This window comes from Lepisma saccharinum, chromosome 7 (genome assembly GCF_977018435.1).
Source record: "Lepisma saccharinum chromosome 7, izLepSacc3.1, whole genome shotgun sequence".
In the NCBI taxonomy this organism is placed as follows: domain Eukaryota; kingdom Metazoa; phylum Arthropoda; class Insecta; order Zygentoma; family Lepismatidae; genus Lepisma; species Lepisma saccharinum.
Genome location: NC_139235.1, coordinates 94,526,323 through 94,540,535, shown reverse-complemented (window position 1 = coordinate 94,540,535; position 14,213 = coordinate 94,526,323). Strand labels below are relative to the sequence as shown.

Below are 14,213 nucleotides of genomic sequence, written 5' to 3'. Positions count from 1 at the left end.
ACATTGCAAATTATTGTAGAATATGTAAACATAGGGGCAGAATCAAGAAGAATTAATCGGCACAGGGTGTACTTATGTTTTGTTACAGATTGAACCACTAGGTGCTTTTCCATGTTTTCAGCTATGATACACTGCCGTTGAACCGATAAAATGTTCTTTCAACATTACAAACAGTCACAGGTGTAAATTTCAGAAGGCAGATAAACTCAGAAGAGAGGAACTCCAGCATCTTTCGATAAATAACAGTTCCAGTATTATTATTATGATGATGTGATTATTATTATTATTATTATTATTATTATTATTATTATTATTATTATTATTATTATTACTACTACTACTATTATTATTTTGGTCTTCAGCCTGTCTTTCGACTTGGTGGTCAATTTTAGGTGACCGTAAGCACTATGCATCTCCTGGATTAGAAAATATGGCATTACATTAGCTACAAATTTTCATCATCATGTTTCAGAGATTGAAAATGTAGGAAAAAGGATCAAGATTGGAAAAGATTACCAAAATATGACTTTTTATGTAAAGTAAATTAGCAAATATGTAAAAAGATGTAACATAAAACTTACACAAAATCATGTCAGCTATATAATATATTGACATTTTCTGGTTCAAGGTATGTATCGAGAAAGGAATGGAATATGTAATTACATACAAATCTTGGCTCTAGTTATTATTATTATATTTGTATTATTTTTGTGAAGTTTCATAGTGCATATAAATACAAATTTGAGTGGCTAGTACATCTTTTAGAGGGAACATTTACAGTAACAAGTTCACTTGCGTAGTTTTTTCTGAATTACTTCACTTGTAATACTCATTTCAGGAAGGCATTTTGGAAAAATGTTTGAAGTGCACATTTAATCTATATTTTGGATTGTGACAGTCCACCCTTGCCAAATTGATACAGTGTGATGAAGTGTGTGAGACAACGTAGGGCCAATGGCAGAAGCAGAAGCCTCCAGGTTGGAGGAGGCACATTCTGATGCTTATCTGTTCAGTGCGCACTGCATTATCTCAATGGAACATATTTGAGTGGATGCCTCCATTGCCACGATTATGTTTCACCCCATCAATGTTCCATGGCAGACTAATTGTGAGCCTTATAGCTGCCTCAGCATGGGGGAAGAATGGGGAAACAGAGAAGAAGTAGTACAGACAGAGCTTGATAGTTGGAATGGGGAAATCAGAAGAGCAGGAATGAAGTTCAGTGCAGAAAAGAGAAAGGTGCTAATAACAACAAGAAACAGCCACAAATGAACCAAGAATAAAGATGGACACAGAAAAGTTGAGGGTAGTGGAAAGTTTCAAATATCTAGGAAACATAAATGAGGGAAGTGGAAGAGTAGATGAGGAGGTAAACAGAAGCGGACAAATGGGTGGTGGACTATATTAAAACGTTCGAAGATTAATATGGAACATTGATGTACCTATGAAATGCAAGAAGGTAATATATATAACACATAATATGAGCCAATAATTACGTATGAAGCAGACTTGGACAATGACAGGGAGAGACAAAAGAAAGATGCAGGCAGTGGAGATAAAATTTGTAAGGAGTATATTGGGGAAGAGAAGACGGGATAGAATAAGGAATGAGGAGATCCGACAGACAGTGGGTGTGGTGAAGCTTCAGGACAGGATACATCAGGCACAGATGAGATGGTTCGAACACATGAAGAGGATGGATGCAGAAAGACTACCTGTAAGAGCTTACAATGCACAAGGAGTGGGAATAAGGTCAAGCGGGAGACCAAGATGTCTGTGGAAAGAGCAGATACCGGAGAGTGTTACGAAAAGAGGACAACATTAGAACACCGTGGAAAGAGAGGAGTGGTGAAAGACCAGGAAAAAATATAGAGGCTTGACTTCTATGCCGACCCAGACAGAGGCAGGAAACAGCGAAGGATGATGATGATGAGCATGGGAGAGTCCTGCGAATTCATGCCTGCATTCAAACAGGGCTGTATCTACACTGTGGTAACTTTCAATTGATTTGTGAAACTATTTCCAAGTAATTGGCTGCCTAATAACCAGAGGAATTGCTAATGAAGGAGAACAAAGGTGTATCATGAACATCCATTCTAGATTAATTATAATTTGAGAAGAAATTAATTAAAATTTAAAATATTTATCCACAAAAGAAGAGAAGAGCCAACTTGCAGTTCATGCATCATACAGGGTGTTTAAAAAAAGTATTTAACAAAAAGGAACATTCATGATCATCCGACAGAAGCAGATATTCAGCTCATTTAAAATTGAAATTATGTAATAACCCACCCAACTTATGAAATGGTGCGTTCCATGAGAGGCACAAAATTAGCCACCACAGAAGCCATCCGTTACATCTCCACTTTATTCAAACTTCATTTTCAAATTGAGGGTGTGATATCCAGTGGAGGTACATCGCACAGTGGTTTGGATTTCACTATAAACTGTAGGTCCAGTCCTGGTTAGCCTATCTGTGCATAAAGTGGACTTTAAACAATAATTCAATCATTCAATCATTTTCAAATTTGCAATTGTTTGCCATGCTGGTCCCACTTTCATCCCATACCTGGTGCAGAATGCTCTTTGGGATTTTTCCCCATTTTCTTTCACCAGAAAGATACTTGCATGAGACACTCTACAGTTTGTTTTCATTAAGTCCTTTCTTTTACCACCTGTACATTGTTATATGAGTTACGTTTCTATCAGAATAAAGTAAGTGTAGAAGTAATTCCTGGTGAAAATTTTGTCTACTGTTTTCAGTAGATCTATAGGTGTTCTGAAACATCTACTGTGTTCAGATTTTCAAACAGATATAAATAAAATAAAAAATTAAAAAATTGTTAATAAGGATGAATGAAATGTAATAATTATAGCCACCATTTTAAGCTAAAAACACTACATACATATTAAATATAATACTGAATTTATTATTTTCACTTGTAATTTCATACTGTACTGTTTTCAGTAGATCTATAGGTGTTTTGAAACATCTATTGTGTTTAGATTTTCAAATAGATATAAAAACAAATTGTTAATCAGGAGGAATGAAAAGTTATATTTATAGCCAACATGTTGAGTTACATACACTGTATACAATATTACATGTAATACTGAAGAGAATATTTCACTTGTATTTCTTCTACAGTACATGTACAGTAAGCCTACTGAACTTGTTCAGCAGGAAACCATTAAGTTTCAGTAGATTTCAGAGACACACAGTAGAGTACAGTTGATACCAGTAGATTCTGTCTACTGAAAACAGTAGAAATTTCTAGCACAACAGTACTTGCAATTGAGAACATTTTCAAAATGAATAACTACAACTTAGTTACTATTTTTGAGCAAAATAACTGAGATTCACTTATATTATTAAAAGAAAAACTTTCCGAACACTAGTATAATATACATGAACATATGTACCTGTCCTGGCCAATTCTGTTCCTAAGCTTTTGACTTGCAGGATGAGTTTCTATGATGTAGTCCACCAGTTTCCCCGTCGCACTTTGCCCACCTTCATTCAGCCAGAACCCTGGAACCATTGCACTGTAATAGGGTCCCCACACCCCTTCAACAAATGTGGCACCTTTGCTTATAGCCATGTGGCATGTTGATGTTCCACAGATGAGTCCTGCAATAAAAACAGAACAATTAAACACTTTTACGTCCATTTTAAATTATACTGAATAAAAATCACAAGACATGCTTTAATTTACTATTTCAGTAGAATCTTTTAGTCCCAACAGTGGAATCAAGAATTAAACTGTACTGCTGTTGTTTTCCTTAAAACCAAAGTTCTTCATGGATGTAGTCTCAATTACCATTTTTACAAATGTGATTAAAATTGCCTTCATGGCCTTTTGCTCAGGTTTTACAAAACTCAGGACCAATAGTTTATGAGGCAACTTTTATTATTATTTATTATTTAACATTTCTGGAAGGGGTTACCACCCATCTAGAAATGTCTATTGGTTACAATTCAAAATTCAGTTGAATTGGTCTCAATTGGTCTGACTTGGTCTACATTCTATTCTACTGGATTAAAGTGGTTTATATTCAACCTTGGGCATAACTTGGGCAGGAAGGGGAATGAGAATCGAACTTGGGGCTTGAACGCCTATGCATTCAATTCAATTGGATCTAAGAAAGTGTAAAGTGCTCCCCTGTGCATTGCACCACACCATGAAGATGTATAAGAGGTGTGAGGTTTCTTGATCTCTGCCAAGCTGGGGGTGATGTGATCAGCACCATGCCCCTGGCTGCCTTTACCCCCCAGAGTTTCCTCCAGGTACCCACTTTATATGATGCTGGATGGGTACCAGAGCCACTTGAACAGGTTGAAAAAGTCCCGGTTCTCCCCCCCCCCCCCAGCGATCAAACCTGGGTCTCTCGCATGGTAGTCAGACGCCCTAACAACTGAGCTACCACGGCATCCCCTGGCACTGCCATCAGCCCCCCTTGGCATTAGGTAAAACTATTTTGTATAATTTGTTTTCAGTGAAGGATGGTGAAAATTTAGACAGCTCACAACTTTAAGGATAAATCCACAGAACATGAACAGCAGCTATTACTATTACATTCACTCATCTTGTTTATGAGCTCAAGTCTAAGTAGCTGTAAGTTTGTACAGATTATCTGGATTTGTAAGTTATTTTATAGGGGACCTTCTTTATCTATAACTTCACTGTCCCAGTTGAGACTTCCATTTTCCATTTAGACAGAAATCTGCAACTTTGATGTTATCATGCAAATTACCTTCGCATCTGCATCAAAGATCAACAGCTTCCAAGTTTTGGGAACGAAGGGGAGTTTCATGCCTGGGGTGCAGTGTATTGTAGGTACCTATTGTGAATTTTTTTGTGTGCGATATAAATATCTGTATCATCTACCAGGTGTGCCGGTTAATAATTCTTAATTTCGTCACTGGATGGTGCTGGAAGCAAGGGTTGGTGCACAGTCTCAACTGTTATGTCAGTGTGTTGCCAGGACAGTACCTGTCAAAATGCCGTGGATGTGCAACCGAGTGCGAGTGATCGTGATATTGGGTTTGTGTGGGAAACATGTTGACCTTCAAACCGAATAAGGTGCATGTGCAGCACATCCTGCTTTTCTTGTTCAATCAAAAGAAAAACGCGAGTGAAAGCCATCGTATCCTTGTGGAAACGTACGGTGACAATGTCCTAACGCAAGATGCATGTGTGCATTGCTTTCGACGATTCAAAAGTGGTGATTTCAACTTGAAAGACAAAGATCACCTGGGCCAGTCGAAAAAATTCCAAGATGCCAAATTGCAAGCACTGTTGGACGAAGACTATATGCAAATGCAACAACAACTGGCAGAGAAGTTAAATGTTGGTCGCCAAACCATATCTGATCGTCTTCATGCCATGGGAAAGATCCAGAATTCAGGAAAATGGGTCCCACATCTTCCGAATGACAGACAAATGGAAAAGCGAAAAACGGTGTGTGAAGTGTTGCTTTCTTGGCATGAAAGAAAGTCTTTCTTGCATCGGATAGTGACTGGGGACAAAAAATGGATCTACTTCGAGAACCCAAAATGCAAAACGTCATGGGTTGACCCAGGGCAACCTTCAACATCGACCGCAAAACCGAATCGCATCAGAAGGAAGACAATGCTGTGCATTTGGTGGGATCAGAAAGGTGTGGTGTACCATGAGCTTCTGAAACCAGGTGAAACAGTGAATGCCATTCGCTAACATCAACAACTCATCAATTTGAACCATGCATTGATCAAAAAGTGTCCAGATTGGGCGACAAGACATGGAAAAGTAATTTTGCAGCACGACAATGCCTCATCACACACAGCAAAAGGCGTCAGACACACCATTTCTGCACTTGGCTGGGAAATCTTGCCCCACCCACCATACTCACCAGACTTAGCCCCTTCGGACTACCACTTGTTTTCATCGATGTCTCACTCACTTTCCCAGCAACACTTCAACAATTACGAAGATGTCGAACAATGGCTTGCTGACTGGATCACCTCAAAATGTGAACGATTTTTCTGGAAGGGCATCCACAATTTGACGGACAGATGGGCACAATGTATAGCTAGCGATGGCGCATACTTTGAATATTTTCTCCCCAGATACACTTGTTTTCTTTCGGATCAATTAAGAATTATTAACTGGCACACCTGGTAAAGTAGCATGGTGTGTGTAAGGGATGATTTCAGTATCAGTCAATTAATAATGCTTTAGGGATGTTTTAAAAGGTGTAGAAAATGTAGTATTTGTATGATATTTATACATTTTATAAAACTTAATAAGCCCCCCCCAAACACACACATAATTTACCTTGATTTAATACTGTTAATTTTTGGAAAAATGGACTTTGTTTACAAAGCCTCCCCTGGTAACCCGTGAGCCCCCTTGGAGATCAATTCTAACTACGGGCCTGAACATATGAAATCCGATTAATCATTTTGAAACATGCAATATTATAAACATTTATACTACTAGATTATTATATACATATGTTCTTCCCTGTAATTCAATTTGACGTCGATACGGAAATTTTTAATTTAAAACATGAGGACCGGGTGTTAGCCTCTCCCCCTCCCCCACCACTTGATGGGAACAGCCAGGACTGAAGCTGTGTCACTTGCTCTCTTTTTAACTTTCACAGTCTGCAATAAGCACAATGTAAATTTTCAATCTAAACAGAACAGGCATCATCAGTGGGGAGGACAGAGGGGCCCTCCTTACAAATAATTACAAAAGAGAAAAATACTGGTGTATTATAAATGGATCTCTGATTTTAGGTTCTAAAAAAGTGTACTTCTAGGTTCCTAAAATAGGCTTTAAAATTCCTGAAATATGTTTCTAAATACTAAATTACACACAAAAAATCCTGAACAAAGTTCCAAAAAAATTAAAATGGTTCAAAACGACTGAAAAATACTGATTGTTAAAAACAAAATTTGAAAGGAACCATAAGAAATTTTAATATAATCACTAAATATTAATTATCTAATCAAATTTTCATTCTATGCATCATTTTCAAAATTATCAACAAATTATTTTAATACCAATACTTGTATTGATAGCAAAAGTTACTTGTCAATATAAAAAATGAATTATGTATAATTTCCTGCACAATATGTAACAATCTTTTTCACGTTACCCCCAGAGAAATCTGCCTATTCTGTGAGGATCATCTTGTACAGATACAGTATGTAACATTCTTATTCGTACACATGGATTTTCAAAGAAAATGCTTTAATATCTGAAAAGAAATACACTCTTTTGAAATTGTTTCTTTACAATTGAATAACTAATATCATTAGGAACATAAAATCTTACCCAAATTCTGTATAACAAATGACAATAATAAATTAAATGAAACTGAAAGAGAAACATGCCATTTTTTGTACAACTTTTCTATTCATACACTTAAAATATAAAAGAGAAAAATATATTCAGAGCAAATTGACTGACAGTTCTAATACTTTTATGCGTATCATTTGGCTTTAATTACTGCTTGACACCTGTTCTTCAGAGAATTATCCAGTTTTCGACATGTTTCAGAGCTTATTTTATTCCACTCGGCTTGCACAATAGTTTTCAACTCTTGTTTGGACTTGATGCCTGCTTTATGGACTCGCCTCTTCAAAATTGCTCATAAATGCTCAATGGGATTTAAGTCTGGACTTTGAGCTGGTGTTTGTAGTAGTTTGGGCACATTCCATATTAGCCAATTCATTTTAACTCCCGCCTTATGCTTATTGTCATTGTCTTGTTGGAATCTGTAGATAGGCAGCATGTCCATTTTTTGGGCACTCTGCTTTACATTGTTCTTCAATCTATCCAAATAGACATATGCATCCATGATACCAACAATAAACTGGATGGTACCAACACCTTTGGATGACATACAGCCCCAAATCATTAATGACCCACCACCGTGTTTAACTGTTGGAACTGTGTTAATGTGATCATTGTCTTTATTTGATTTTCTCCAGACCCTATTTATCCCATCTGACCCGTATATATTAATCTTGGAATCATCTGACCATATGACACTATCCCAAAATTCCTCGTCCTTGTGGATGTGCTCTTTCGCGAATGAAAAGTCTATTCCTGCGATTCACCTTATTTACATACAGCCTCTTTCGTGGTATTCTGCCATGATACCCATGCTTCCACAAGGCACGTTGGACAGTTTGATCGGACATCATCTTGCCAGCAACATTTTCTACTAACGGTCGTAACTGAGGAAAACTTAGTCGGGGGTTTTCTCGCACTCTTTTTAAAATAAAGTGTTCATCACGTTTATTCAGCCGTCTCTCTTTTGGTTTTCTCAGCACATTCTGTGTTGAACCTTCCTCTCTAAATTTGTTTACTATGTATTGAACTGTGGAGAGTGATTTATTGCCTGTTTGTCCAATTTTTCTTAACAAATAACCTCTAAGGGCCAAATTTATAATAGCATCCTTCAGATCGGAACTAAGTTTCTTCACCTTGCCCATTTCGAACATGCTGATAGATAGACGATAGGCCTACAACAATACTTACACCAGCATTCCACTTGATGGGGAGCATGCCTGCATGTTCAAACTTGTTACGAAGTTGCAAACTGCACAAAATCGCCCCAATAGTTGGGGCACTGTATGCGAGGAAGATTGAAACTCTTGCCTGTAACAATGTTGCATGAAACAGCATGTTTTTCTCTTTTCACATAAATTATATGCTCTGTTTATACACTTTGAACATACATTTTTATTGACATTTGTTGGTGGAACCTTCATTAACATTAATTTCCAGGTACATATGAAAATGATTATATTTACTAGTAGATATGACATTTTTTCCTTGGAAATTCTATGTGCACGAATAACAATGTTGCATATTGTATTCAGAAACATCATCAGTGGTGAAAATTTGAATGCTGAAACATTACTTCTCAAGGCATGAATGCCAGAAAACACTGAAAGTGAATAGACCAAAACCCAAGTAACCACAACCGTTGGGCCAATGCCAGTTATACATTGGGCCAACGGTGGTTGCCAACGTTTGCCCAACTATAGAAAAGTGAGTCAAAATCAGTATTAAAAACAACTCATGTTAAGACAGCTTTCAAGAGTATGCTGTAAATTCTAGAGTGTAAAATAAATTACATGTAGCAGTGTTTCTTTTCAACTATTTCAGTCACAACATATACTGGAAATATAATATATTTTTAATGAAAGTAGAAGCTATTTTTAACTTGCAGTCACTTATCAGTTCTTTATCAGCCACCATGCATGAAATATGTGTTCGGAATTGCTTATTGTTTGTCTCTTTAGCTGTAGTAGAACAAGAACGTTCCACATAGCCCAGTATTCGTAATAAAAACGAATGTCAAAGGCAGAAAAAGATGACAAAATGAGGACTGACTACTGAAAAAGTATACATTATGACACCCCCACCACAGCCTTTTCAAAATTCTAGGCACGCCACTGTGTGTAGACAACAGTGGCACCAAACATTTTGCTTAGCTTCAAGCTTTGAAAAACTGTCATAGATTTGGAGGATGGGAAATTGACAGAGGATGTTTCAAACAAGTTAGTTATGGAATTTCTTCGCCACCAAACAGATCAAATACCCCTGCGTGATATAAAAATCCTGCAAAACCTTAAATAATATACGAAGACCTAAAAAAAAGGTTTGATTTAGGTGCAAAAACCTACACAGGTTATTTTAAGCACTATTTCAGTTGTTGCATTTTTTTTAATAAAACTCTGATGTAATTTATTACTTCTAATTTATCTGCAAAGGAAAAAACATATTATCCTAGGTTAACATAAAATCAGAGTCTAATTTCAAAGTATGATCTCCACAATAACTCGAATGCTAAACAGTACCTAATCGACTCGTGAATTCCTCGCTGATGCCACTCCCAGCCGAGCATCCAATCATTCCAAGGCCTCCAGCATGAGCATCGATCAGTGATGTTCCCACGGGAGTCCCAGGTTCTAAGCCGAGTTCAGCTGCTGCCATCACACTCAGACCACTTCCGCATGGGGATCCAGGAACTTTCACATTGTTACCTACATTGAGGAAGAAACGTAAACAGCTTTCAACACTTGCTTAATGGCATTCAAATGCATTTGTCACAATCCCAGAGTGATTCACAAAAAACTAACTGCAATGTTTTAGAGGCAACCATACCAAGTGCCATTATTATTTTATTAAATATACATTCTTTTCTTAAAACTAAAAAAGTATGTATGCTTTAATTGTTATGACACATAGTAATGTGCCACAGTTATGACATCAAGGGGTTTATCCATAAATTTCTTTTTGAGGGAACTAAAATGATCAATTTTGTTCCATAATGACCATGAGTTTGGACTTTGTGAAAATTTTTAGGGGTGTTGGGAATATGTGGATAAATCACCATGTGAGACAGACATCAATAATTGTCATCATGCACTCCTGGCCTGTGTTTAGGTTCCCAAAATATGTTCTAAAATATTAAACTAAGACTCAAAAAATCCTGGAATAATGGAATAAATAACAGAACACAAAATTTAACAAAATAATTAACAACTTCTTGTCAATATTTTTAGGATAAAATAAAGAATAGGAATTCAAACATACAAGGTACACTTTCTTATTTGTTTCTGAGATATTAAGTCCCTGACATGCACAAAAGTTTATGAACAACCAGTGTTTTTTGATAGAATATAAATTGACCAAGATTATACTCAACTATATGCTTATTACTAAAGAAAATTTATTACGTTAACCCTAAATAACTCTACTAATTGTTTTTAAGTATGCAGTGAAATGGAATGTATTAAAGAACAAAATTATGCATGTGCCACTGCACTGCCATATGAGAAATGAAGGCTACATTTCCTTCATGTTTTGAATAATTTTAATCTTTATTTTAAACTTTATAATAAGAAACTATGTTTATTTCACATCAAAAAATCATGTTTACACACAGTACTAATTTAAAAGATTTAATATGCATAATTGTCGAATAACATGGGTACCTGGGGGAAACCCTGGGGGGTAAAGGCAGTCAGTGACGTGATGCTGATCACATCACCCCCACTCACGACCGGATCAAGAAAGTGTGGGGCGTTACCCCCACACCCCCTATATGCCTTCATGGCATGGTGCTAAGCACAGGGGAGCACTTTACCTTTTTTTTAATATGCATAATTGTAGAAAAACACTGAAACCCATCAATGAATATAATATTTTAAACTACTAATAATTTAAGTGTATGAGGTATGTAAAACTTTTTTATGTATGTAGTTATTCTCTTTCTTGTTCCTTACATTAATTGTTTAAATATTTCCCTTTGTGTAACAGTATATCTAAATTCCAATATACATAAGTGGTATAACAGGGTTAAGTAGAATAAAAGTTAACAGCTCTAAGTTTGTTATACAAAAAAGGAAAGTTAAATAAATAAATATTAATCTTCCCTAATTGAGAATATATCTGATAGTTTCCAAAAAAAAATACACAATGTATTGTACATATATATATATATATATATATAAACATATAATAATTTCATAGTAAAAGAATGTCGACAGTTACACAATACATATTCAAGTTGATATAAATGAATACATTTCCCAAGTTTTGCAATTGTTTCACTTTCCATGACACGACTTACCAATCTTTCCCCAGTTATTGTCTATTAAGTCTCCAAGTCCAATTTCTTTGAAATAACTCTCATCCCATCCCTTTTTGCCTTCAGGATTGTACTGATATGTCCACTTGCATACAAGTGAACACAGAGATCTGCATGAAATATAAAACAATTATGTAAGTCTTATTTATTCTATTTGGCAGCTAATTAATCTAGATACTCAAGGGTTTATGAATCATGCAAAAACCATAGGTTTTAAAACAAAATATTTATACAAAAATTGTAACACAAAAATGTATATATGTATTTCAAGGGTGAAGTTCAGAATATATAATCCATGGCAAAGAAATTGAAAGGGGAATTGTCCATAACTATTTCCAGCACCTTTTGTTATTGTTGTTGTTTTGTTTGTTCCTCCTGCATATAGCACTGTGCCATGAAGGCACATTTAGGTGATGTGATGGTAGGGCCTCACACATTTTCGATCTCGGCCATTTTGGATGCATTTCCTCCATGGCTATGCGATCTAAGGTGATGTGCTTTGGACTCTGACTGCTGATGGCATGGGTTCGAGTCCACCTGGGTTCAGTCTCTGGGTTCTCGGCCTGTGTATAAGACAGGTGGCAACCCACCATCGTGAGGAAATTGGTGAGCTATGAGTGAGTAGCATAACCCTGTCACAGATATTTGCTATAAAAGCTGAGGGTTCGACGTGCTGACAACATGTCACTCCATTACTTGTTGAAGATCTCCACACTTCTAGGTAGGATTGTGGGATGGAGACTGGCAGTCGGGAGATAGGCCAAGGCCCTTCCAGGGCTGTAGAGCCATGGGTTATGTTTGTGGAAATTGCACTTATGCTGGAGTAGAGATTGTCTTATGCTTACTGATGCTTTTGTTTCAATTCTTGAATATCATTCATATTGAAGGAAATAAACAATGTGGTTAATAATATAAGATGTAAACGAGTTACTAAAGATATATCTACAAAACTTACTTGTACGTTCTATTAATTTCGGTGGCCTCTGCCACCATCCACTTGGGAACACGATGCTTCACTGTTAGGTTGACTTCCGGTTCCTGTTGTTGTTTCCTCGACTACCGCTAGGGGCGCTGGTGTAGCCATTTCGTCTGCTGCGCGTGATGGGTTTGAGCTGTTGTAATAGTGGGAGCCAAACATGATGAGCCTGACCGCTGTCGATATTCAGCTTGTGTGGAAATTGCATTATAGCATGCATCTCTTTGACGTTGATTCGACGAATGGACATATGTTTCCTCAAATCAAAGAGATGTATGCTATTATGCACTTTCCGCATGAGCTGAATATCGACAGTGGTCAGGCTCATCATGTTTGGCTCCCGCTATTACAACAGCTCAAACCCATCACGGGCAGCAGACGAAATGGCTACACCAGCGCCCCTAGCGGTAGTAGAGGAAACAACAACAGGAACCGGAAGTCAACCTAACAGTGAAGCATCGTGTTCCCAAGTGGATGGTGGCAGAGGCCACCGAAATTAATACAAGTAAGTTTCGCAGATATATCTTTAGTAACTCGTTTACGTCTTATATTGAATATCATGTTGTGAAAAGCAACACTCAGTAAACATGATAATACACAATTTGCCAACTATTATCTCTGCGGTTGGCTGCACAACACAGCTTATTAATTACTAATTAGTGAGGTGTGGTCTACTCTTTAATGTTGCTCGCCTTAAATATTGTATGAAATTTCACTCCAATAGTGTATTCTTCCTTTATTTGGATTTCCTTCATGTAGAAGTCCTTCAAATCATTACTGTAATCCTTGTCTAAAATTGTATTAATATGACGATTTCCATACCTATGGACATGGGTCAACGGAAATAAAGAATATGAATATATACAATATTTATGCCTGTACCATCAGGGCTGCTGTTAATATGTATAGCATATGCAACAGTCCAGGGCCTACTGCTTTGAAGGGCCTCACTCTTGTCAATAATAATGATGAAAAAGCAAAGGAAACAGACAAGGCACATCAAACGGAAGAATAAATAAATGTATATATTATTATTCAACATCATTCTTTCTTACATGCAAAGTGGTTAGATTTAACGTTTCCCTATTCAGAGCCCTTTGGAGTCCATTTGAAGCAACAGATTGCAGAGAAACAGGGTATAGAAGCTATCCAGACCAACCATGAGAAAGAAAATGCCAACAAAAAATATATGAATAACATTTTTTGGGAGTGGAATCACAAAAACTGAATCCATAAGTGGTAATGAACCATTTGTTCATTTTGCAACTCTTTCTCTTGCAGACTTCAAAATATATGTAAATTCCAGATTATCTTCAAAATTCCCTCACAATTTCCCTTGTTTTCCAGGTTTTCTAGATGCATAACAACCCAGTAATGCTATTTCTTGTATTGAATTAGCTTCATCGCAAAAAATGAACTGTTGCCAAAGGATTCTTGAAATAAAAACACACCTGCTCTCACTGGCGAATGCAGGAATTTTTTTTGGGAGGGGCTGGAATTGTATAAATGGATGCTTTCAGAGGCACAAACTTATAGGGGCCTGTGGGGACATAGCACAACTAATAATTTGTCATGC

The 14,213-nt window shown here is 36.8% G+C and overlaps 1 protein-coding gene across 3 annotated transcripts in view; it reads right to left on the bottom strand.

Annotated features, from left to right (window-relative positions):
• LOC145990036 (FGGY carbohydrate kinase domain-containing protein) overlaps positions 1-14,213 on the bottom strand; it is a 60,322-nt gene that overhangs the window by 14,972 nt on the left and 31,137 nt on the right. For all 3 annotated transcript variants that reach the window (XM_083125666.1, XM_083125665.1, XM_083125667.1), the window contains exons 5-7: positions 11,644-11,771; positions 9,866-10,051; positions 3,424-3,631 (exon numbers count right to left, since the gene is read on the bottom strand). In XM_083125666.1, the coding sequence (XP_082981792.1) occupies positions 3,424-3,631; positions 9,866-10,051; positions 11,644-11,771 (522 nt within the window). The remainder of the gene's footprint in view (positions 1-3,423; positions 3,632-9,865; positions 10,052-11,643; positions 11,772-14,213) is intronic.